A 26,653-nucleotide genomic window follows, 5' to 3' on the forward strand; every position below is an offset into this window, starting at 1 on the left:
TTTTTAAATGTGGTTAGTAGCAAAACCACTGCAATGCCTGTGACCATATAGCAATCATAGATTCTAGGGCTATTATTTAGAATCCACTTTCTAGATTTCACAGATTGTCATTCCCCCTTCCAGCAAGCATACTTGTTCTTGATCTTTCTTACACCTATTCTGTCTTAATTCTCTAGTAATATTTCCTAACTAACATTTCCATCTCAATGTCTTTCATGATCTTTACAAATTGTTATTTCTTGTGATCACCCCACATTTCTCCCACTGTGCCACCACTTCAGTTACTCTCAACGGATGTATGACTAGACTAAAGTCATTTGCTTGTTTTGAGTTTTCTTTATATTGATACATTTCACCTCTTCTGTGATTAGCTGGCTCCTTCAAAAGGCTCCTTTCATATTGTTTAACTTAAAAGAATATTGAAATAGTAGTTAAGTAAAATTACTCTAATCAATGTGTAACATTGTGTAACACGATTAAATCCACATCTTCCTCTTTCCGAATCTATCCAATTGCAATGGATACAGAGGTTACCATGGTTTAGTATCCTGGTGACCCATCTTTTCCGACATTTTACTATGTTTATACTATGTCTTTCTTTCTCTCTTTCATGTGTGTTTGTGTGTGTATGTACACTTACATATACAATTTTTTGTTCCCTTCATTTATGGGATTGCGTATGCACACACATAAACACATCGCTCTCTCCTTTTAAAACACATTACAGATATCTCCCAATATTTACACAAAGAAAACTACTTTATTCTATTAAAGGGCTGTATGATATTCCATTTTATGACTCTCTTATAATTTGTCAATGCTTCAATGAGATAGTTTACTTTAGGCCTTTTATTTTTATATATAACACTGCAACAAAATTAATATACTTCTTTATGTTCTCTTTATATACCACACTTTTCCATATAATGAATTTCTCAAAGTGGGATTTTTAAATCATAAGGTTTTCTAAATGAGATTCTTGATAACAGAATTCATTTACAGATTCCCAAGGATTCATATAATCCTCCAAAATATGGAGGTCATTAAATGCTATTAGCAGATTCTAGTTAATTGAGCGGTCGACTATTCTAAAAATAGAACTGACCTTGAAATCAAATTGATTGGCTCTTTCACTTTCTTCTACAGCAAGAGATTCTACACAGCCATCTTAAGTTTCAATTGGGGATGCTCTGGTAATAGGCAATTCTTTATTGAAAAGCAGTGTTTCATCTGTTTGACTATGATACAAATGAAAGCCATCCTCCATTGTCACTGAGTAAGCATCCCTTGCTTTTACTGCATTCTAATATACAAATCATTATTGAGAAAATATGTCATATATTACGTGAGTATAGTACACTTGAAAGAATATTCTTGTATAGCAGTCTTGTAGCTATCAAAATTTGTAACTCTGTGCCACTAATCTCTATCACATAGTTTCTTCATTCATAAAATAAGGAATGAAACAAACAAACTCCATGGTACTTTCTGGTTCTAAAATCTCTGCTATAATACATATTAATAAAAACAGCACTGCCATATTATTCAACTTCTAAAATATTCCTCCTATTTTGATTGAAAAAGGAATTATTAAGAAATATTTTTCCTAGATCCATTCAGATTGTATGATACTGGAGAAAAATGTGTGTATATTCTTTGTAATCTATAAACAGTCAAAATGAGTACACTGATTCCAATTGCCCAGTGTTTTATGAAGATTCACTGAAAGCATGACCTGAAGAATGTTTTGTATAGTGCTTACCAGGTATTGGTGGCACTCAGTGACTACCTTCTTTCTTCATTATAACCACTGGAGAAGATTTAGAGCTTATGTTTAAATGCTGTATCACTATATTCTCTTTTAAATTACAAAATTATTCAAAATAGCAGAATTAAATAATTATTCTTAAAAAGTTTTTATGACATAAATATAATAATGCCTTAGCCCCTTTAACAAAGAAAAAATAATTTCAAACATATTTACTCCTGAGCTAATATTGAGAGAGCTAAGGTATACAAGCAGAAGAGACTGCAAAGAATATGATTACAGCCGTGAATCACCATTGGTTTATCTAGGTCCAGCCCATGAACTGAAAGAACCTCATCTTATATAACTTGAGTGGCAGTGGCGAACTACATTTTTGGTGGAAGCAGCATCCTTGCAGGGTTCTAGTACTAATATAGCTACTCATAGCATATGTAAAGGACAGCACATATATGTTTTATGTATTTTATTACTTCATAAGATTTCAAACTGCAACACATTATACAAGCAGGGACATATACACTCACTAAATTCTTTAGAGCTAGAAAAAAAAAACTAAAAACCTTGGCCCAATTCAAATCAATTCTTTCCTAAGGCACAAATTATATATTGTGTATAATGCAGCCAAGTCCCACAGAGTTTTAGACCCTTCTGCTCCAAATGTTCTCACCTTTGGGAACTTCCCAGGAGGTTTTCGTTAATTTTTTTTTTCTGCATAGCATCCTCATCCCCCAACCTGTTTTAAGACTATAGTCAAATCTGACCTTCTTTACAAGGCAGTTAGTTACACAAATCTTCCTCTGCTTGATTTGAGATGCTAATACATCTGAGCTTCTATGATGGAATGTGGCTCAACCACTTAATCTTCAATGCACAGAGGTCCTGAAATCCAAATCCCTTCTACTATCAGGTGCTCAAAACATATATTTGGAATTGAGTCAAATCAAATCGAATTGAATTTAAGATGATTATTTAACCTTTAAGAACATAAGTCTCAAAATTAAAAAAATTCACTGGCCTCCGCTAGTAGTGGAGATAGACAAAAAATAAACCATTAAATTAGCTACAACCCAACATTAAACAAGGTAAAATTCCCCTCAACTTTGTTCCTTAAGTGTTATTTGGAACCAGGAAAGTTTGGGGACCTGAGGGAATTTTAGTCCCTCATTCATTTTATTAACAATATTATTAAGAGCACTGTGTGAGGTACCATGTTAAATGCAAGATGCACAAGAGTGAAAAAGATGGACATTTCTCTGACAATCAGAATTATTCAATTTAATAATTCTGGGCCAAAAAAGCAAAGAGATCATTATAATTTAGTCTCATGACATGGTGAATAGACGGGGTTATGGGACTCCTTGAAGGCTTCTAAGAACCATCTAAGATATGATCGAAAGAATGGTGGAAATAAGCCAGCAAAAACGCAAAAAGAAGAGGTGTGGTAGGCACAGTTGCAGAGCTGTGGGACAGCAGTAGTAGCAGGGGGGATGTCAGAAAAGAAATCCATGTTAATTTCTTTATTACCTGCACAACTATCAAGAAGCCTTAATGGGTTCAATTAAGCATTCATACTTACAAGAGTGCCACTCAGGACATAGGACAAGAAGCACAAGATACTATCCTTTTGACAGGGTAGTATCAAGCATCCTCTCATGATCTCCATAAAATGAGTATGAGAGATACCCTGGCTAAAAAGAGCCATGCCCCACAAGAGTCAGTATTTCTTATTACAACTCCAGTTTCCATGAACCCAACCAAAGGCACACCCAGGAACAAGGGTCAACACATTCACGGAAGCTCAGTGTTAATTTGCCAATCATGGGTAATTTTTCCACAAGCAAGATTGCCTGGACAAATATTGTACATTTTAACAGAGTTAGACAGTTAATAAGTCAGTGGTCATAAACTCATGCAGAAAGAGAAAGGGTTTTGTTAACCCTCTGCTCAGACTCCCACATGGTTAGTTCTGGGTGAAACAGTGCTCCAGGTAGTGGACACAGCATTTAGAAGCCTGTAGGATAGGAACAAATGATGCATCATGGTGTCTAAAAGAAAATTCATAATGACTGAAGCTTATTTGGAGTTTGGGAGAGTAAAGGGTACTTGAATTAGCAAGAGAATAGCCACGGAAAAGCAAGGGAGAACATATTTTGCAGGGCTATAGTTCAATGTGGAACTACTAAAAGATTTAAAGCAAGGGAATGATTTAATCATATTTACATTTGAGAAAGCTGTCCGTAGCCACTCTGGGGACAGTAAATTGGGAGAGCGTAAGAGAGTCTGATAACGTATTTTTGTTTGCCTCTAAGATCCGCTTTCCAACCTCCCTGCCCTGTTCTCCTCCTCAGGGGCTGCTCTGAAGGCACTACAACGATGAGTTCCCTACCTTCTGGCTTCCTATGAGGTTCAACCTATACAAAGCTCAGGCAAGAGATCCAAGGAAAGGAAAGCTTCAGGTCAGGGTATTTATTCCACTGGATTCTTCTCTCAGGTTTCTTGAGATTGGCGCTGTCCCTCACCCAGGTGTCATTGTTCCTTTCTAAGTGGTTCTCTCTGAACAGCTCACTTTCACATGGGTTCTGTTAAGCCATTCTTTTCTTGAGATCAGCTCCAGGGTGCTGAACTACCTCTTCTAGCTTTCCTTCCCATACATCTGTATATATCTTTTAATTAAAACTTTTTAGAATTATTCTAATTTTTAAGTGTGCCATCTGTTTTCTACTGAGTCTTGCACTGATTTCAATAAGAGATTAGTCCAGTCAACAAGTTGGGAGATGTTAGTATTCTGCCTGGGATCCCCTCGGAAACCTATTATTTGTATGCGCCTCTTGGCTCTTCTGTGGCTTCTCCTGACAAGAGAAACACTATTAGGAAGCCAGCTATCAGGCTACTGGGGCTGCTTTGCCAGGACATGCAGACAAACTGAGAGCCTAGGTATGTACACCTCCCTTGAGTGACCTTATACAATGACTGGGTGGTGCAGGAGTACGAAAGCCCAGCTCCTTGCCCCAGCTCAGGAAAATTTCTGCGGCATGCTTGTGCTCCAAGGATCCTTTGTGGGATCAACTCAAGTTATCCTACATGTGAGGCCCATGCAAAATAAAAATGTATATCCACTTGTTCAAAAAGCAGGGAAAAAGTGCTATTAAAGGTATTAAAATATAAAATATTTTCCTTTCTTCTGTAGTCTCTCCTCCTGACTTGTCGTGGTATCTTTATTTTTTATTTAACGTTATTCTAAGTTAAAAAAAAAAACTTAAAATTTAAATTATAAGCATTAAATTCACTTTATTTTTAGATTGTACAGTGCCTGTTTTAAATACAAATATAAGAGCAATTAGTTCATATACAGTATCCTGAAATTAGATGACAAGCTGTGCCCTTAAGGATACACACACACGTACAAGGAATTCTAACATGATGTACTCTCAATATAAACAAAGTTCTTTTACAACAGCAGAAATAAGTAATGATTAATTCCAAATGAAGTCATGTAAGACCTTACAGAGAAGGTAATATATTTAATGAGACCTTAAAAAATGCGATAGATTCCATGAGGAAGTGAAAGAAGGGACGAAAGCAAAGTGAGGAAGCAGAGGGAATCCCAGAGAAACATAAAAGTTTAAGGGAGGTGTTCAGGCAAGAGAGGAAGCCATTAAAACTGAGGAAGAAATGAGTTGTGAAGAGCAGTGGTTGATAGTCTAGGTTAGCGTTTTTGGTAGAACAACATTAATTTTACCATGAATACTAGAAATCAAAATGCCCGTAAGATAAAAAGAACACAACAGATCCTTGCATTTTCAGTCTAGCAAAACATATAATAAACTTTGTAATGGGAAGAAAAAACATTTTTGACAAATTAACATGGGATATCTAAATGTGCATTGTGTTTTATGGCATTGTTTTGCATTACATTTCATGTATTGCATTTGTTTTATGTCTATGCTTTTTACTACCTTGGGGATAAGCATTTATATGAAGAGCACCATTTCTCCTAAAATACTAGTAGCAGCAGTTGGCATTTAATACCACTCTAAAGAATCATTTTCATAACTTCTCTTTAGGGAACTACATTTTAGGAACAGCAAAAGTTGGGAAAAATAAAAGCAAAGATGGGTATGCAGAAGCAAAAAGTAGTGAGAAAGTGCTTGGTGAATATCAATCACATTCTATGAGCAGAATTTAAGAGCAACTAGATCCTAGGCATCTACCTTTATTTATGGTATACTTTAAGAAGCTCATTTGAGACTAGAGAGCTTACTATAAAACTACAAGTTTGATATGTCCATATAATAAAAGAATTTCTACCTCACTACCAATATATGTAAGCATTCTTTTAAGCTGTATAAGTTTTTCCATATATGATAACAATTATTGCTTACTGAATATGATTGATTTTGAATAATTAAATAGAAATTTTCCAATAAAAACTATTATAGAATATTTTGAGTGTTTATTCTGTGTCAAGCACAGTGATAAGTACTCTGCATATATCCTCTTACACTGGAGGTAAGTAGGATCCTAAACTTACAGTTGAGGAAACTGACCTAGAAAGGTAATCTGACTTGCCCAAGGAAATATAAGAAAGTAACATACACTTAATATAAAGAAGACTTGAATAGAAGTAGTACTAATATCAAAGACCCAGATATTAACCATAAGAAATCAAACAACCGTAAGTAAAGAAATAGCCCAACATGTAAATGGGCAAAAGATTTGAACACATACTTCACCAAAAGATATATGGTTGGCAAAGAAGTACATGAAAATATACTCACTATCATTAATTATTCTAGGAATGCAAATTAAAAGTTTGATGAAATACCAGTATGCACCTACAGAAACTCCTAAAGTTTAAATTTTAAATAAAACAAGTAACTGACAATACCGAGGATGTGAAGGAATTTGAACTCTCATGCATTGTTGATGGGAATGTAAAATGGTACAATCACTTTGGAAAACAATTTGAAATTTCTTAAAAAGTTAAACATACACTTACCATATTACCTAGCCATTCCATATAAAATATTATTCAAGAGAAATGAGTGCATATAACCACATAAAGCCTTGTACAGAAATGTTCATAACAGCTTTATTTTAATAGCCAGAATAATCATCAGCAGGTAAAGGATAAACAAATTTGGTATATCCGTACAATGGAACATTTCTCAGCCATAAATATGATACAGCGTGGATAGATCTCAAAATAATTACGCTGACTGAAAGAAACCAGGCAAAAAGGAGTACATACTGATTCCATTTATATAAAAGTCTAGAAAATGCAAACAAATCTATCTAGTGAGGGAAAGCGGATCAATGGAAGCCTGGTATGAGGTGGGGTGGAGAGAAGCAGAGAGGCATGAGGAAACTTTAGGAGGTAATGAATATGTTCATTACCTTGATTTTGGTGATAGTTTCACAGATGTATACCTGTGTCAAACCTTATCAAGTTGTATACTTTAAATCTCTGCAGTTTGTCAATTATACCTCAATAAAGCTGATAAAATGCGTATGTTTTTGTGTATCTGTGATATATATATTTTTACATTTTTTTAATCTGTTAGAATTACCATCAACATTTCAACAACAGTTCTGAGTAGAGGAAGATTTAGTAATGTTTTGAATTTTCCTCTGTGAGTTCTCATTTTCTCAACATACTACAATAATTATATATATTCTTTTAAAGTCAAACGCTATTTTAAATTTAAGTTGTCCTTTTTAAAAATATGCATCTGTATTAACAAAAGATAGGAAAGTAACGTCAAGTTTAGAGCTAGTTTACATATATTCTTCCCTATTTCCTACAATTTCTGGTTTCTTTACAATGAAGATAAATTTTAAAATAAAATATTTTTATATTTTTTAAAAATAAAATGTCTTTTTAAAAAGAAAACAGTCTTACTACAAGACTTTCGAAAACCTGCTCACTATATGGGCAATTAGTTCCATACTTAGATTTGTTAAAATAATCAGATAATCAATTTGCAAACTCCACTTTAGATGTGGACCTTTACTCTCTCGGATAAACTGGTGTTGACTTCTGTTTTATGCTACTTCACTGCCTTGCCTCTCCCATCCCTTACTCCTTGGATAGAAAAACGTCGGAGAGGGAAGACAAGCATGGCTTGGCTTAGTCCTTTGTTTTACAAGTCACAGCGTCTACTTTTTTGACAACATTTTTAACTTAGGTGAAATAAAAAATTACAAACACCCAAGAGCAGAAATCTTGCGTCGACGATGGGGGCAAGGTTTGGATAAATGGAATTGTGTAACTGTCACCTGTCTGCGCCCAACCGCGACAGACGCGCGCCCCTCGCTGGCCGCCATCCGCGAGGAACTCGGCGCGTCTGGAAGGGAAGGGGCGTGTGACGCAGTCGCCGTCGCCTAGGGCCTAGTTCGCATTCAGACCTAACGCCCTGGGGGCAGACCGCGCGCTGAACCGACCTGACCTCAGTTTCCCCACTTCTGAAGAGGAGGAGCCATGCTGTCCTGCTTCTTGTTCTTCTCCAAGCATATCAGCATTTCGCTGGTGGCCTTGCGCAGCGCGCGCCATGGCTTTGCGCTCCCCCCGCGCTGGGCCCCTGGGCGCCCTTCGGGCCGCTGGCCCGTCGCCCTCAACCGCCCGCTGGCCTCAGCCACCACCTCCAGGGACCCCGGCGGGTCCTCCTGCGGCTCTTCCCGAGTGCGCCAGAACTTCCATCCTGACTCCGAAGCAGCCATCAACCGCCAGATCAACCTTGAGCTCTATGCGTCCTATGTGTACTTGTCCATGGCCTATTACTTCTCCCGAGATGATGTGGCCTTGAACAACTTCGCTAGATATTTCCTTCACCAGTCCCGGGAAGAGATGGAGCACGCAGAGAAGCTGATGAGGCTGCAGAACCAGCGGGGTGGCAGCATCTGCCTGCAGGACATCAAGAAGCCCGACCGGGACAACTGGGAAAGCGGACTGAAAGCCATGCAGTGTGCTCTGCTCTTGGAAAAGAATGTAAACCAGTCGTTGCTGGAATTGCACACTCTGGCCTCAGACAAAGGCGACCCCCATTTGTGCGACTTCCTGGAAACCCACTATCTAAATGAGCAGGTGAAGTCAATCAAAGAACTAGGTGACCATGTGCACAACTTGATTAAGATGGGAGCCCCGGATTGTGGCCTGGCAGAGTACCTTTTTGACAAACATACCCTTGGAAATGGAAACAATCAGAACTAAGCCAAAGGCTGCCTTCCCCACCACCCATGGTGTGCCAGAACCCAGAGTCAGCTGTCTCTTGCTTTCTTGCCCTTATAATTCCCCTCCACCCTTAATATTCCTCTGTTATATATTCCTCCAATAAAAGGATTTGCAGAGAAAATGCATTTAGCCCCATGTTATCAAGTATAAAGATAATTTTCCCAGCCTGAAAGGTAGCCCGGGATACTGTGGTGTAAAAGAGCTACTGAAAATAGATGGAAACTTTCTCTAGTTACCAAATATTATTCCAGACTATGGACCTTCACTAAAAGTCCATAATTTTTCAACTGAACAAGTGCCTGTTATTTTCAAGACCTTATGCTAAAGTGGGAAAATGTATAAGGTATATATACAAATGGCTATAACAAGATGAAGAATACATATAGTACTGTAAAAATCATACATTCAAAATTTTTTGACAACTCATACCCTTTCCCAAAGTGTGTTCCAAGAAACAATAATGTCTGGAAATGATCTGTTGTGATCAAATAAATTCAGGACATAAAGTATAGCCATGCTAGCCATGAAAAGCCACATAAAGTATAGCCATGCTAGTCATGAAAAGCCACAGTGTATATTAGCATTTTAAGGGCTCTAGGAAGTCTTGCAATTAAAAACAAAAAAATCTTGGATTATATTTGTTTAGCTCAATGTTTCTCAAACATATCGGATCTCGGCTTTTTGTTTCATTTTGTTTTGTTTTGTTGATGGTAATATAATTACCTAGGCCTATCTGATTACATACTAAGCACTTCACCACTGGGCCAGATAGCCTCCCTTTTAACATCCCCAAAAGAGTGAATATACTGCAGAAAACTCCCTTCTATGGCCTTTAAAGTGGAGAGGGAAAAAAACATCATGGGATGAAAATTTCAAGAAGGGATCCAGAACGAAAGAAGCATCAGCTGGGCAGATGTTTTCTTGGGGTGGGGGGTGAGAGGAGGGAGGCAGCATGATAAAATGAGTGAGAGAATATTTATTCAGCAGCCCTTGGACTAGGCTAAGAGCAATGGGTGGTGTTTGGAAAGATGGGCCAGAGCCAAAGTGTGGCAGTGAGAAGAGGGGGTTAGGCTTCATTTAGTGAGTAATGGCAATGATTCGAAGAACTCTCAACAGAAGAATGTTGGGCTAAGAGTTGAGGAATCAGAAGTTTAGTTGTACAGAATAACAATCTGTGGACAACCTAAATAAATGTCTGTGTCAGTTTGGATCCTCTGAAAAATTTATCGGGGAAAACAGAAAGGCCCTTGAGAGCAAATGAGAAAGGAGGTGGACGAAGCAGGGGGAGTCTTTGAACTCCATCCATGCAAGTCTGATCCTAAGGGAAGAAAGAAAGGAAAAGTTGTGCATAGGTCTAAGGAGAGTTCTACAAGGCTGACTGGGCTACCTCCAGTCAAGTTGCTCATCAGAGGAATCCCAAGTCTCCAAGAAATGGGCCTCCCTAAGTACATTTCCAGTGCTCAGTTACTGAAGAGGAGCAACTCATAGGAAGCGCAGTCCTGCAACAAAGAGATGAGTTGATTTGAGAGCACAGCAGCGAGGGTCTTTGGCAAATTGTGCTCCCTGCAGTCCCAGATCTGAGAGGCAAATTCACATGTGACTGCTTAAACTCAACAAAATGGTTTAGATTAAAATACTATACATGAAACACTCTGCAGCTATTAAATATGATTTTGTCAAACACATAATGATGTGGGCAGAAATTCACAATTCAATGAGAAAGTGTGAAGTTCTTCTGTGATTACTTCTAATTTTTCAGTGAAATAAGAGGATTATCAACTGACAGTAGAGAGAGGAGGAGATTAGGAGATCTGAGATGAGAATGTATAAAATAATTATCTAGTATAATGGTTATTGAATGTTTCCAGCACCAATATAGAATAAGAAATATCACTATCCAGGATGTAAATACATGAACATACACTCACCACGAATTTTAGGAGACAATACCCTTACTTCACTTACTTTCACTTCAATTCGAATCCACTTTATTAACAAAAAGGTGGATAGGACTCACTAAATAATTTCCTGACCTACTAATGTGATCTCTATTTATTCTCAACTCTATTCTCCAGTAACACAGGTTTGAGATCTATCAATTTTCTCTCTGTTCATCATTTCTATAACTCCATTCATTGGTTGCAAAATTTAAAAGATTCTGCCTCTAAATCCTCACCATCATGTCTTTGTTTCTATTTCCATTAGTTTCACCACAGTTAAGCCTTTATTGCTTTCTCTCTACCTTATATTTTTACTTTTCTTATTATGATAATGATAGATGTCTATGATAAGTTTATTTTAAAATGACACATAATTATAAAAACAAATATCAATCTCACTAAGAGATTGTCTAGCTCTATACGTTGGTACATATACATCCGTTTTATATGAATATATATTATATAATTTTCCCTGCAATTATATATTTATAATCATAATATAACCCTATCTTGTAATATGCTTGATTTATTACAAGCATATTTGTTATTTCTGCTTCCTGTCTCCAATTATTCTGCTCTTAGTCTCACCCCCACCCCCAAGAAAGGTTGTGTTCACTGTTTACCACCACACCAGCCTTTTTATTTTATGTCAAGATCATCAGTGACTTCCATGATGATAAATCCGATGGTTATTTTTCAGCCTTCCTCTTACTCAACCAGCTAGCAGGACTTGTCATTTCTCTCTTGAAACACTTGCTTACTCTTCTATATGTTTGTTTCCCCTTCTAACTGCCCATCTTCCTGAACTTTAAACAATAGAGTGCCTCACAACTCAGTCCTCACATCTGGACCTCTCCTCTTCTTTATCTATACTTGTTCATTAAAGGTCTCATCCAGTCTTCTGACTTTTATTTAAATATTTATCTGTTGACAAATAACATGCTTATATAGTTTGCTTGACCTCACTCTGAACTCGACTTATATATCTAAATATTTAATTGATATTTCCCCTCAGATGTTTAATAGACATGTCTGACATGTTCAAAACCATACTCTTGATTTCACCACCCTCCACAACCTGTTCGACCTAAAGTCTCTTTCTTCATATTCAATAGAAACTTTATTCTACCATTTTCTAAGTTTCAGTCATCCTTCACTACTCTTTTTCTCTCATATCTTTTTCACCAGTCCTTCAGCAAATCCTTTCAGGTCTTCCTTCAAAATAGATCCTGAACCTACCTTCCAACAACCTTCATCACTGACATTTTGGTACAAGCTCCCATCTTCTGTTCTTGCACTATTGCATTTTACATTACACTCTTGACTGGTCTGACTGATTCCACACTTGAGCGCATGCGACCATTTCTCCACAAAGCCGCCAAAACATTTCCTTTTAAGTATAAATTAGATCCTGTTCTTTCTTGGCTCAAAACCCTTCAATAGCTCTCCTCTCTTTTGGAGTCAAAGTCAAAGTCTTTACCATGCTCCACAAGGCCCTATGTGATTTGAGCTCCTGATATCTCTAACTATTGTATCTTCTAGTTATAATAGTGGTGGTGTGGGGGCCGGGGTATGTGTGTAAAAGAGTATAAGTGGTAAGATTATATGATTATATATATATTTTTTCATTACGTATAAATATATAATGAAAAAGGTATCTCTCTCTCACTGTGTCACTCTCCATGTCATCTATCTCTATCCCCATAGAGAGAGAGAGAGAGAGAGAAAAGGAGAGGAGAGGAGAGGAAGAGGGAGGACATCTTTTTTACTCACTCTACTCATCACATTTGCCTCATTTGCCTCCTATACCTTAGGACCTATTCCTTCTGTTGAGAACATTTTGCCTCCAGATGTGAACATGGTTTATACTCTCATTTCCTTCAGATTTTTGCTCAAGTGGCATTTTACAGAGAGACTTTACTGATTATCCAATCTAAATTAATCACCACATTTCCCATCTTTCTCTATCCTCTTACTTGATTTGTTTTTCTCCATAGCACTTACCACCTGCTGACACATTTTCTATTTGCTTTTACTTCCTTCTCTCCCTAGAATGTAACTTCTGTGGGACAGAGACTTTGCTTTGTTCACTACTGTCTCCACAGCTCTAGAGCAGTACGTATCTTCTAGCAGGTTATCAAAGAGTGTGAGTGAGTGAGTGAGTGAGCGAGTGAGCCAGTGAGAAGATATCCAGAAACCAGTTGGAAGTGCTGATGTGCATCTTTCAAAAAGTTAGTATCAGACAAGTGAATATGAAAGTTATTCACAGTAATGTAAGTAAAACTGTGAAGAGGCTGAATTGACAAACCTGAGAGGACAGAGAGGGGTCCAAATATAGAAACTTGGAAAATTGATGCAGCTCTATATTTAGGGGAGATTAGATAAAGAACCCTTGACAGAATACAAAAAAAGGAATATAAAAATAGCAAGATCAAAAAACAAACAAACAAAAAAATGAAAAAAAAACTGGTCTTGGAAGCTGTAAGAGGAGAGTTTTCATCAAATGCTACAGAACTTTAATGAGGCTATGGCTGAAAGGCCATCCGAGCTGGCATCAGGAAGTCATTGGTTATTTCAGAATAGCGGCTTTAGGAGAGGTGGAGATATAAGACCAAATTCATAGAGTTAAGGTAAATGAGGTAGAAAATATAGAATTCTCTTTTGAAAAATATTTCTCTTTTAAGTAATTGAAGATGCAAGAGGGTAGAGGATGGCTGTGAATTTTGTTGGGATGAGGAAAGAAGCTATACAAAAGGAAAACTTAAAATAAGTGATAGAAAGACATTCCAGGGGAGGACAGAGAATGTGGTAAAGAGTGCAGGTATGACCTGGAAGGATCAGTCCTCCAAACCAGCATGAACAAAAGAGGAAAAAAGTGACATGGACTTTAAAATGAGAAGAGGGCAAATTGAAGGTGCTTACATTGGCTGCTCTCACTTCTGAATAAAGTAACATGAGATCATCTACTGAGATATGGCTATCTCCATGTAGAAATATTTCAATTTCATTTATCAGATATTATAGAAATAGTAAATATGTTATTTTACAGATGGAATATAATCTTTACTCCTTGTCTAATATGTAAAACAAAGACTGGAACTTTCACAAATTAAAAAGCATGAACCCAAAATTGAGCCAAGTTGGAAACTAGATTTCTAAACAAAAACCTAGTATATAAAAGAAACAAATCCAAACCCTAATTATCATGATAGATAGTATTATTCTTTAACACAAACACCTAGTGATAGCAAGCTCCAAGACCTTCAAACTTGCAAGAAAATAGAGCATATTTCTTGTCTCACTAGCAGCTCTTGAAAATCATTATCCTTCACATTCAACTGTTAATCAGGTTTTGAGCAGTTCATTTAAAAGGCTAAAAGCTTCCTCAGAGAAGCACTTAATCTGCTGCCAAGATATCCCAGGACAGGAGAGAGGATGGAAGGAGAAGGGAGAGGGAGGGAAGGAGAGGAAGGAAGGGAAGGTGAGAGAGAAAGAGAGGGATCACTTGACTTTTTAAAAATTTGAAATTCACCCTCAGACTTTCCAGTCTCAGATAAAAGCAGCAGAGAAAACATTCAGCTCCTCAGCTGTAACAAAGGTGAGAGGTATGTGTAGTGGAGAAAAGGAGGCAACACATGCTCGTTCAGGAGACACTCTACTCTCAGACTGCACCAAGAGATGCATTCAGGAAGCAGACAACTGGAAAACATGCACAGTTGCTAACCAGGACTGACAAGGGTAGCATCTCTGCTTACAACAGCCTGTTAAACATAAACCATCAAGCAGCACTCAGTTTATGAAATCAGAAAGGTGAGCGGGCTTTAGCTTACACTGTTATCTTTCCTAAGCTTCACGTTTCTATTGTGAAAGAGTAAGACAATTAATAGGTATGTTTGTTATGAATGAATAAATGAACAAACACGTGTGTGTGCATGTGCACGCTCCAAGTGTCAGATGGAATTCTAATGCTTGTCAAGAAGATGGACTGCCAGACAGTCCCGGAGAACAGACCAGAGACATACACTCGGAGCTGGGCTCCTTCCAAGCAATCTGGACACTATCCCAGTGCAGATGGTGGCCAAACAATCTCCTGAGAGAGATACCTAATGCTTTTGGACCTACCTTAGTCTCTCTCAGCTCCGCTGAGCACCATATTTTCATAGGCTAAATTATCAAAAAGAATTTCCAGTAACATAAAAGGCTGTTAGACTAATGAAATGTTATTGCATGACCTATACACAGATCCTGGACAGTGTAGTCAGGTCATCAAGAACTTGCACTTGAGAATTCAGACTACCTAGGTGAGAATAGCCATTCCACCACACACCAACTGCCTGACTTGGGGAAAAGTTAAACTCTCAGAGACTGATTTTCCTCTCCTGTGAAAATAACCTATCTCAAATTTTATTGGGGGATTAAATGATATAAAGCACATAAAGTTTAGCACATTGTCCAGTACATAGCAAATGCCCAATAAATATTAGCTGCTTAGAACTTGTGTTTTAAAAGGGGAGAAAATTATGTGTGTTTTTGAATATGTTTTCTTGTATACGCAAAGAATATCTCTGGAAGGATAATGTCAATTGCCCTCACAGAAAAACAAAAACAAAAACAAAAACCTAGTACTTGAGAAAAGGGCACTAGTAAGACTTTTTCATTTATAGCCTTTCCTATCTTATGAAATGTTAACCACTTGAAATCATTACCTTTTTAAAAATCATAAAATTTAAATATAGCAAATAAATAGGGGTGGCTATAAATTTTACTCATTGCACACATGTTGCATTTTTCTATAAAGTGTTCCCACATTAAATTAAATAATCCAAATACGAAGTTGAGAGAGGACTCATATTTCTCTTCTTTTGATCTAACCTGAGGCATTTCCTATAGTTGTTTGTTTTGCTCTCTCCTTAGGCACTGAGTAAATAATATACAGGTACTCCTCACTTCACATTGTTCCAATATGCATGAATTCAGTTACTACATTTTAGTTAAATAACAATAGTCCCTCAATAACATGATTCAAGTTTATGTTACCATGATATAATTATTGTGAGTAAATTACATAAAGAACAAATTTTGCTGCTAGCTCTTTAATCCACAAATCTTTATATAAATAGCAGATGCACATCATGATCAGTTACCAATCATGTCAGTTCTTTCAAAGTCTGTCAGTGACTGGTCACCATGCATCTGTTATTCAGTTTACCTTCAGTGATGCCTCCTTGTCTCTCAGTGATAAAGTCATTTTATGATACTGAATAACCCAAAGAGAGAATTGATTAAAAGATGAAAGTGTAACAAAGAAGTGAAAAGCAATACTGCTGGAAGTGAAATTGTATATTATTAGAACTTACTGACCTAAATGAGTAGTTATGATGAAAAGAATAGGCTACCCTGGAGGCTACCCATGGTTTTAGCTTGCAAAGTCATTTTTATGTCCCTGCACTACCATGCAAAACAAGAAGTATATGTATACTCACTAAAGTAAAAAACTGATTTCTCTGTTAAGAATATCACTCCAAATATTTTTTTCTGATCTTTTTCATTTCTTCCATTTAAATAAGCATCTTTGAATTATTATAGGTAGCAACCAATCTGTTGTAAATGCAAGGAAATTAGAATTAGGGACAGTGCTTCAGTTTAAAGTTTAATAACAATAATAAGTAATATTAGCATACTGTGCAATTTATAAAGTTCCTTTTCATACATTATTTCTCACAATAACTCTATCATTTAGGTGTGATTTTCATCTCACTGATGAAGAAACTGAGATTCATTAGTGACACTAGTAGGCAGTGGTTAAGCCAAACTCGCACTCTGAGTTTTCAATTTCAGGTTTTGAGAGTTTTCACTATATCAGTTTATCTTCTAGGAAAGGATTCAAGGCTAATTTCATGCAGAGTTCCTCTTCTGAGAAATTAAATACAATATACTTGTTTTCCACTAGTGAATGTATACTTCATGCTTAATTTAAAAGAATAAATTATTTATTAATCCAATTATAGTCATTAATGAAATATAATGATGTCATACTCTTAATTATTAGATGCATCATCAGTCACATTACAATGTCACAAATGTCAGTCGTACTTGAGTTCAATTTCTTGGTTGTCAATATTCCACTGTCATTTGTGAGAGATATATATATGTGTGTGTGTATATATATACGCGTATATATATACACACACACATATATACGCACATACAAATGCACACACATACACTACCAGATTCATATAATCATATAAAAAATGATTTCCTCTAATTGAGAAGAATTCACACAAAAATAATCAAAGCTCCTTTATTTTCTTCTTTATTGACATGAGTTCGGGAGAGCCTACCCATTAATGAAACAAAAAAAATGTTTGTTGCAAACATTTTCTTTATAGATATATACAAAATATGAAGAATAACAACAGTTTTACAATAGACTATGCTATTTCTGGCTACTCTGCATTTTGAAATACCTATATACTGCATATCAGTAACCTTGAAAGGACAAAAGATATAAATTTCTTTGATAACTAGAGCAGTATTTATGAAGAAGGTAACGAGCAAAATAGAAATAAATGGAAACTACAACGGGTAAATTCAGTGTCACAAACCTGAAGGAATTTTAATGACACCAAACTTCTAGTTGGTAGCATGCTACTTCCATATCTGACTAATCTCACACAGACTGCATCCAAAGGAGAGGACAGTTAGGGAGAAGTAGATGCTAGGTGAACAAACCTAGAGGAGGAAACTCTTGGGTGGAAATCCATGAAACATAATGATTTAGTAAGGAAGAAAAGGAGATGAGTTAATTATGCGACACACGGAAACTGGTCAAACATAGATAAGAAATGGTGATTACAGTAAATGAGGACTAGAGAGAAAAGTTAGTGGGAATATAAAGAAGAATTATGATTCTCAGGAAAGAAAAAGGCATCTTTTCCCAATGTACTTCTGATGTAGTCAGAAAACTAATAATCATGCTTAACGATTCCCTTTCCCTCAACTTCCATGTCCAAAACATCACAAAGTGCTGTTGATTTTTACTTCCTAAATATTTCTTGATGGTGTCCACTTTCAACATCTCTGCCCTGGTATAAGCAACTATGATCTCTCTCCTCAACTACTGTCATTGTCTTCTAAGCTGTCTTCTCACACCTACTCTACCCCAGTCTGCTTTCAAATAGGAGAGTGGTTTTCACAAAATAAAATAAAATAAAATAAAATAAAGTAATATATATATATATATAAAATCATGTTACCTATGGATCAGACTCATATGTTGTTTCATTGCTATCGGCATAAAGACAAAATTATTTAATTTGGCATAAAAGATTCTGTATGGTCTGCTTCATGCTACCGCTATAACGTCATGCCCCACCACTTTCTTCTCTACACCTTAGCTGCACTGGCATTATTTTAGTCTCTAGATTTACCATGCCCCGCCCCCCGCCCCCTACTGCTTTGCTCCATTTGCCTAGAAAGCACTTCACTTCCTTCCTTTCTTCCTATTTAATCTTCAATTCTGCAACTGCTACTTACATCAGGAAAAAATCTTTCATTTGCCCCTCTAAAACCACCCTCTACTCTTCTCTACCTTTCTCCATTCTTTAAGATGTTAACCTGAAAGGACATATTAATGGGCTCACCTACCCTGTGGTTCCATCAGGGTATTTATTCTCCCAGCTCTCACCTTTCAATATAACTGCAAGTTAGCAGCATCCTTCCACGGAAGCATTGCCTTTCTTCCTCCAGGTTCTAATAACCCCCTCTAATTCATGCTGCCCTTGGGCCTGGGGTGGAAATGTACAACCCTTGCCCTACTCCCCTACAACATCTTTGTAAAGAGCTGCTTTATTATAATCTTTTCAAACTATTCTATTTGACTGATCCTTATGCTTCCTTTCAGAACCTTGACTATGATTTTGTCCCTGATTCACCATGATCTCCTGATACTCATGCCCTTATCCCAATCCATACAGTTTACAATCTCAACTACAACACATTAGATTAATCACATCTCCCTGAGTTTGCCTTTATTATGCTAAGATCTTCCTTATTATTCACCTGCGCCAATATCCACCCCAAAACTCAGAAGTTTTTCTTCCTGGAAGTTTTGACATCCTCAACCTATAACCTTCTGGTTTGTGTTTGGGTAGTCATTTGAGATCCCATAGCACTCTATGTGTCTATATCATAGCCTTTATCACTCTGTGGTTGCCTCTTTATTTGTCCATCGAGGCTCTACAAGGTTCTGAATCACTAAGTCTATATTTTCTAGTCCCCAGGGCCTAATAAACTGCCTGGTATATGATAGCTATTCAATAAATGAATCAAACTACAAAGCTGTATGCACCTATAGTCTAACTAAAGTAGTTCAGAGTCTTACTGTAATACACTAAGGCACAGTATGTTATCAATATGCTTATCTATTTACCCAAAACAATTTTCTCCAAATACAGCATCTTAGTGAGAATACAGTTATCATAGCCAAAATACTGCAGTAAGTGTACAGAATGTTGTGTCCTCCTTCATCAGCCACTTATTCTTCCTAAAAGTAAAACCTTTAAGCTTACTTCTCAATCCTCCTTTACTGAGAATTTTATCTCTTCAGTGTTGGCAAAGAAAATCCAGTACATTGAAAAGTAAGGATGACCCAGAAAATTGGTTCGAAAAGGTTTTAGAAGGTTTTTTCCAGGTGAAACATGAATGTTTCATAGTATTGCTACTCCCATAGCACTTGCAGTATTGATGCACATTAACCACTTGTTTAAATGCTTTTAGAAAAGTTATTTCTCTCTTTTTTGTATGGCTGCCTCTTTCTCTCTCCTCTCCCATTTCAACCACACTATTCTTCATCCAGTTTTTAAAAGGATGTTATGGTGTGCCAACTAGATTTCCCTAACCCCTTTCGGGACTAAAGTGCTTATTCCTGAGGTGCTAGGAATGTTGACAGTTGATGGCTCACAGCTGAATCCTCCTCTCTAAGGATTACCCTTAGCTGAAGAGAACTGCAGCTGCAACATCATGCCTCCTTCCTGGGAGTGGTCCACATCCAATGACTAGTCAATGTAGAGGGTTTTTGTGTGTGTGTGTTGGGTGGGGGGTGCGGAGAGGGGAGATATAGCAAGGGAAAGGCAAAAAGGCCCCTCTGCTCCAGTTCGGAATGACTTTACAGGAACATCCCAGCTCCAGGAGTTTCCAAGGCATCAGCTGAGCCACCATTGTGACTGCATCATAGTCCAGCCCCTCCCTCAGCGTAATCTATCCTTCATTTCCCTTTAAAGGTTGACCTTGGGTGCACTCCCCCATAAACTTTCTTCATGCCAATCTCTATCTCATGGTCTGCTTTCCAGGGAACCTGACTTGAGAGCCCTCAAGAAGGATCTCATGTTCATAAACCAATATTAATTATTCCATGACTATTTAATCATATGCAAACATACAGGCATATACAAGTGCATATGTATTATAAATATATACTATTTTTTTGTTGTTTTTTTAAGGGTTCTTATTAAGTTAATTAAATTAAATCCTTAATTTTCCCATTCTATAATACTTAGTATGCATTCCTCTATGCGATTTGTATAGCTCCATAGCTTCAGTTCATTCTTTTAGCAGCTGAATAATATTCCATAATGTAGATACGTCATGATATACTTAATAATTCATATTTTAAAGAGTATTCATTTATTTACAGTGTTGTTTTGTTTTTATTTTGGCTTCCATGAACACTGGAGTAAATATTATTGTATATATGCCCTAAGGCCTGGTACTTACATTTCTGTGTAATAGGTTTCCAAAGTGGGACTAGGTTCAAAGTATATATTGCCATATTTATTTCTAAAATTCTATAAAATTCACATTTGTACCATTAATGCAAAGAATAACTTATGAAATGATTCTATATATCTCGCTTTGATATATTTCTTTCTTATCTTCTGAAATTTTTTATGAACTTTCTTTTTCAGGAAGAAAATATAAAAAAGGTCTCAAAAACACTCATAACTTGGTAAAAGTAGAGATAAAATAAAAATGGAAAAATCTTTTTAAAAAAGCAAAAGTACTACCTTCATTCGTAGAGCAAGTGTAGCTTTCTTTTGTTAAAATGGACATAGAAGTTATTTTTAGTCTACTTAATTTAACAACATTTTTTTTAAATTCAGATGTTCTCAAAAGCAATAGAGTGCATCCAAACTCTTTTCCTCCAGAATTTGGTATAAGAAAGTCCCAACATGTGTTCAAAAGTCAGAAATTGATATGAAAAGAAAGCCAGTGATTTCTCAGGATGCCAGGAATAAGTGTTCATTTTTGAAAGCAGAAAACATGGTGTTCGAGTCAGAAAACAACAAATCCCTCTACTCTTCTCTACCTTTCTCCATTCTTTAAGATGTTAACCTGAAAGGACATATTAATGGGCTCACCTACCCTGTGGTTCCATCAGGGTATTTATTCTCCCAGCTCTCACCTTTCAATATAACTGCAAGTTAGCAGCATCCTTCCACGGAAGCATTGCCTTTCTTCCTCCAGGTTCTAATAACCCCCTCTAATTCATGTTGCCCTTGGGCCTGGGGTGGAAATGTACAACCCTTGCCCTACTCCCCTACAACATCTTTGTAAAGAGCTGCTTTATTATAATCTTTTCAAACTATTCTATTTGACTGATCCTTATGCTTCCTTTCAGAACCTTGACTATGATTTTGTCCCTGATTCACCATGATCTCCTGATACTCATGCCCTTATCCCAATCCATACAGTTTACAATCTCAACTACAACACATTAGATTAATCACATCTCCCTGAGTTTGCCTTTATTATGCTAAGATCTTCCTTATTATTCACCTGCGCCAATATCCACCCCAAAACTCAGAAGTTTTTCTTCCTGGAAGTTTTGACATCTTCAACCTATAACCTTCTGGTTTGTGTTTGGGTAGTCATTTGAGATCCCATAGCACTCTATGTGTCTATATCATAGCCTTTATCACTCTGTGGTTGCCTCTTTATTTGTCCATCGAGGCTCTACAAGGTTCTGAATCACTAAGTCTATATTTTCTAGTCCCCAGGGCCTAATAAACTGCCTGGTATATGATAGCTATTCAATAAATGAATCAAACTACAAAGCTGTATGCACCTATAGTCTAACTAAAGTAGTTCAGAGTCTTACTGTAATACACTAAGGCACAGTATGTTATCAATATGCTTATCTATTTACCCAAAACAATTTTCTCCAAATACAGCATCTTAGTGAGAATACAGTTATCATAGCCAAAATACTGCAGTAAGTGTACAGAATGTTGTGTCCTCCTTCATCAGCCACTTATTCTTCCTAAAAGTAAAACCTTTAAGCTTACTTCTCAATCCTCCTTTACTGAGAATTTTATCTCTTCAGTGTTGGCAAAGAAAATCCAGTACATTGAAAAGTAAGGATGACCCAGAAAATTGGTTCGAAAAGGTTTTAGAAGGTTTTTTCCAGGTGAAACATGAATGTTTCATAGTATTGCTACTCCCATAGCACTTGCAGTATTGATGCACATTAACCACTTGTTTAAATGCTTTTAGAAAAGTTATTTCTCTCTTTTTTGTATGGCTGCCTCTTTCTCTCTCCTCTCCCATTTCAACCACACTATTCTTCATCCAGTTTTTAAAAGGATGTTATGGTGTGCCAACTAGATTTCCCTAACCCCTTTCGGGACTAAAGTGCTTATTCCTGAGGTGCTAGGAATGTTGACAGTTGATGGCTCACAGCTGAATCCTCCTCTCTAAGGATTACCCTTAGCTGAAGAGAACTGCAGCTGCAACATCATGCCTCCTTCCTGGGAGTGGTCCACATCCAATGACTAGTCAATGTAGAGGGTTTTTGTGTGTGTGTGTTGGGTGGGGGGTGCGGAGAGGGGAGATATAGCAAGGGAAAGGCAAAAAGGCCCCTCTGCTCCAGTTCGGAATGACTTTACAGGAACATCCCAGCTCCAGGAGTTTCCAAGGCATCAGCTGAGCCACCATTGTGACTGCATCATAGTCCAGCCCCTCCCTCAGCGTAATCTATCCTTCATTTCCCTTTAAAGGTTGACCTTGGGTGCACTCCCCCATAAACTTTCTTCATGCCAATCTCTATCTCATGGTCTGCTTTCCAGGGAACCTGACTTGAGAGCCCTCAAGAAGGATCTCATGTTCATAAACCAATATTAATTATTCCATGACTATTTAATCATATGCAAACATACAGGCATATACAAGTGCATATGTATTATAAATATATACTATTTTTTTGTTGTTTTTTTAAGGGTTCTTATTAAGTTAATTAAATTAAATCCTTAATTTTCCCATTCTATAATACTTAGTATGCATTCCTCTATGCGATTTGTATAGCTCCATAGCTTCAGTTCATTCTTTTAGCAGCTGAATAATATTCCATAATGTAGATACGTCATGATATACTTAATAATTCATATTTTAAAGAGTATTCATTTATTTACAGTGTTGTTTTGTTTTTATTTTGGCTTCCATGAACACTGGAGTAAATATTATTGTATATATGCCCTAAGGCCTGGTACTTACATTTCTGTGTAATAGGTTTCCAAAGTGGGACTAGGTTCAAAGTATATATTGCCATATTTATTTCTAAAATTCTATAAAATTCACATTTGTACCATTAATGCAAAGAATAACTTATGAAATGATTCTATATATCTCGCTTTGATATATTTCTTTCTTATCTTCTGAAATTTTTTATGAACTTTCTTTTTCAGGAAGAAAATATAAAAAAGGTCTCAAAAACACTCATAACTTGGTAAAAGTAGAGATAAAATAAAAATGGAAAAATCTTTTTAAAAAAGCAAAAGTACTACCTTCATTTGTAGAGCAAGTGTAGCTTTCTTTTGTTAAAATGGACATAGAAGTTATTTTTAGTCTACTTAATTTAAAAACATTTTTTTTAAATTCAGATGTTCTCAAAAGCAATAGAGTGCATCCAAACTCTTTTCCTCCAGAATTTGGTATAAGAAAGTCCCAACATGTGTTCAAAAGTCAGAAATTGATATGAAAAGAAAGCCAGAGATTTCTCAGGATGCCAGGAATAAGTGTTCATTTTTGAAAGCAGAAAACATGGTGTTCGAGTCAGAAAACAACGAATAACCTACCATATTCAAGTTTTAAATGCAGTCATGTGCAAGATTAACTAGATGTTACAATCCCTGATTTCAAAAGAAAACCATTATGGTAATTTAAAAAACATGATAAATCTTAAGTTCTTAAGTGTATCTCTGATGACATAAAACAAAATGTACATCACACACAATTCAGCTATTATGTCATTTGAAGTTTTGTTGTGATTTGCAAGGAAAACAGTTTTCCTCTGTTTTAGCTAAATTAGAAGTTAATGAACTGAATATTCCAGTGTAGCATTAACATAAAAAATACAAATCTATGACAAAGAGAGTTAATCAAATGGAGTCGAACAATACATTTTCCCAAGTACATTTTGCACAAAACCACAGGCCGAGGAGTAATTATTTTTATGCATGGGCACTTGGCATTTTCAACCTGAAAACATTTTTGTGAAGTCAATTTTTTTTTGTAAGTTCAACCTATTGGTTGCTAATGTTAGGACACCATCTTGTGGATAAGACATCTAATTTAGAAACCTATGAGGAATCACATAGCAAAAGGTAAAAAATATTCTAAGTATCACAGAAATTAATTATCTTCACCTTTATTTTATTAGCATGTCTACTTAAGGGTAAGGTTAAGGAAAGAATACTGAATAATTTTTATCAAAAGAGACTTTTTCCCATTGTGTATCACCTCCAAACTAAATGTTATATTATGAAATATTATGTTAGGAAAAAGCCCTTTAATAAATTTCTCTAACAAAAAATTAATGAAATTCACATTAGTAAAGGTAACCTGTCATTTACTACTATAGTGCTGAATACTTTAAGACATAGATTCATTGCCCATGTATTGTTTCTGGGTTTCTTTTCATGTGATCGATATTCATAAGAATATCTGAGGCATATGAGAATCTTAAATGTCATATGGGGTTTCACTTTAAAAAGTATTAATATCTCTATTAGCCTGTCTATATATCTAATATAAAAAAGGCTTTAATACTTATAAGAATATTATACAATTGGGCTTTATAAAACACAAATAGGTTATCAGAGCGGAGCATTCTCCTGCCTCTGGAACCAATCAGCCATCAGTCTTGGACAAATCAATTCACTTTCTATATCTTAGTTATCACAGCTGTCAAAAGAAATAATGGCAACTTATCCAGAGAATTTTTGCAAAGACATAAAGTAGTATGGGTAAAATTTCTGCTCCTACCATAATATGGGAAATGACAAGAGAAGTGGATCTGATTTTATTACAGATCCTGGTTCTGATCCCTGACCTCTGAAACAACTATAATTTCTTTTAGCACTTCTTAAAGTTCCATGGATCATCCTTATATCCTTCCAATACAATTTTTTTTTAGTAAGCTATTTTAAGCTGAGTTCTGTCACTTGCAATAAACCATTGTGGCTAACACACTAGCCATGTGACATTGAGGAATTTATTACATCCACTTAATGGAGGAGGAATTAAAAATGCAGGTTTTCATCTAACTAGTCTAGGTTTTAATTCAATATCTTCACTTAACCAATTGTGTTACTCTGGGTCAGTTATTGAACTTTATCTTGATTTTCTCATTTTCCTCACTGCACTGCGCTCCTCACTGAAGAGCGCTAAATTAACACGTGTGAAGCATTTATCACAGTGACTGGGCTATATCAAATGAAGTATAGCATAAAATTGGTAGTTTATCATAATTATTACAAATGAATATGATTTAATTTGACCTCCTCCCAAACTCAAAAATAGACCAGAGTGTGAAATACTCATCATTCATAATATTTGTAAAAGAAATAATGCTTTTTCTGCATTGATGCCCGCAGTATGACCTGCCAGAAGAAGACTTAAATGATACTTTGATAGAATCTGAATTGATGTCCTCTAACTGACTGAAGCTTTAAAACAACTTTGTAATTTTCTAACTGTACCATAGTACACAGAAAACAATACATTCAACTCTTTGAAAAATTTGAATCTTCACAGACCATTAGTTTATAATGAAAATAATTTATGAGAGTCTGACTTACAAAAGCGACTTACCTTAAATGTAATGGATTTGAGGATGGTACAGTTAATGTGGTAAGTCTAGGTTGAACAGACTATTCAAATAGCTTAGTCACTAAAATGACCAGATGTCTTGGTGAAGGACCTAGAGAAATATAAAAGAAGCTTTTAGTCTTTTTCTTCATGCAATATAATCATTTAAAAAGTAAAAATGCCAATTAACTATTTTGGAAATGTGATAGTGCACTGTTTTCAGCCGCACATGTGACTGTAAATTTATCAAACTTAAAATTTAGTTAACTAAAACAGAAGCATTTCACAAGGGGCCAAAAAAAGTCTCAGAAAAAGTTGAAAATCACATGATATCACAGATGTGTGGGATATAAACTTAAAAGCAACAAATGAACAGGATAAACAAATAGAGACTCATGGACATGGACTATAGACTAGTGGTTACCAGAGTGTAGGGAGTGGAGGAGGAGGGGGTAGGTAGATGGTTAAAGGGGGTCAAATATAAGAGAGTAGAGGGAGGGTGAAGTGGGTAAAAGGGATCGAATATATGGTAGCTGAAGGAAACTGGACTTTGATTGGTAAACACAC

The 26,653-nt window shown here is 36.3% G+C and overlaps 1 protein-coding gene and 1 long non-coding RNA gene across 2 annotated transcripts in view; one reads left to right on the forward strand and one right to left on the reverse strand.

The window, feature by feature from the left end:
* Positions 1-26,193, reverse strand: part of LOC111738482 — a 35,660-nt gene extending 9,467 nt beyond the window's left edge. Inside the window, exon 1 of the long non-coding RNA XR_002779857.1 lies at positions 26,090-26,193. This is a non-coding gene — a long non-coding RNA (uncharacterized LOC111738482). The remainder of the gene's footprint in view (positions 1-26,089) is intronic.
* Positions 8,250-8,978, forward strand: FTMT (ferritin mitochondrial). Its single transcript, XM_011358279.1, has one exon. It carries the CDS (start codon positions 8,250-8,252, stop codon positions 8,976-8,978), a length of 729 nt encoding a protein of 242 aa, XP_011356581.1.
* Positions 26,194-26,653: the final 460 nt, after the last annotated feature.

Source organism: Pteropus vampyrus, unplaced genomic scaffold (genome assembly GCF_000151845.1).
Source record: "Pteropus vampyrus isolate Shadow unplaced genomic scaffold, Pvam_2.0 Scaffold39, whole genome shotgun sequence".
NCBI classification, from domain to species: domain Eukaryota; kingdom Metazoa; phylum Chordata; class Mammalia; order Chiroptera; family Pteropodidae; genus Pteropus; species Pteropus vampyrus.

Excerpts from the sequence above, each read along its gene's own strand:
- FTMT (XM_011358279.1), top strand. The coding sequence starts at position 8,250 with ATGCTGTCCTGCTTCTTGTTCTTCTCCAAGCATATCAGCATTTCGCTG.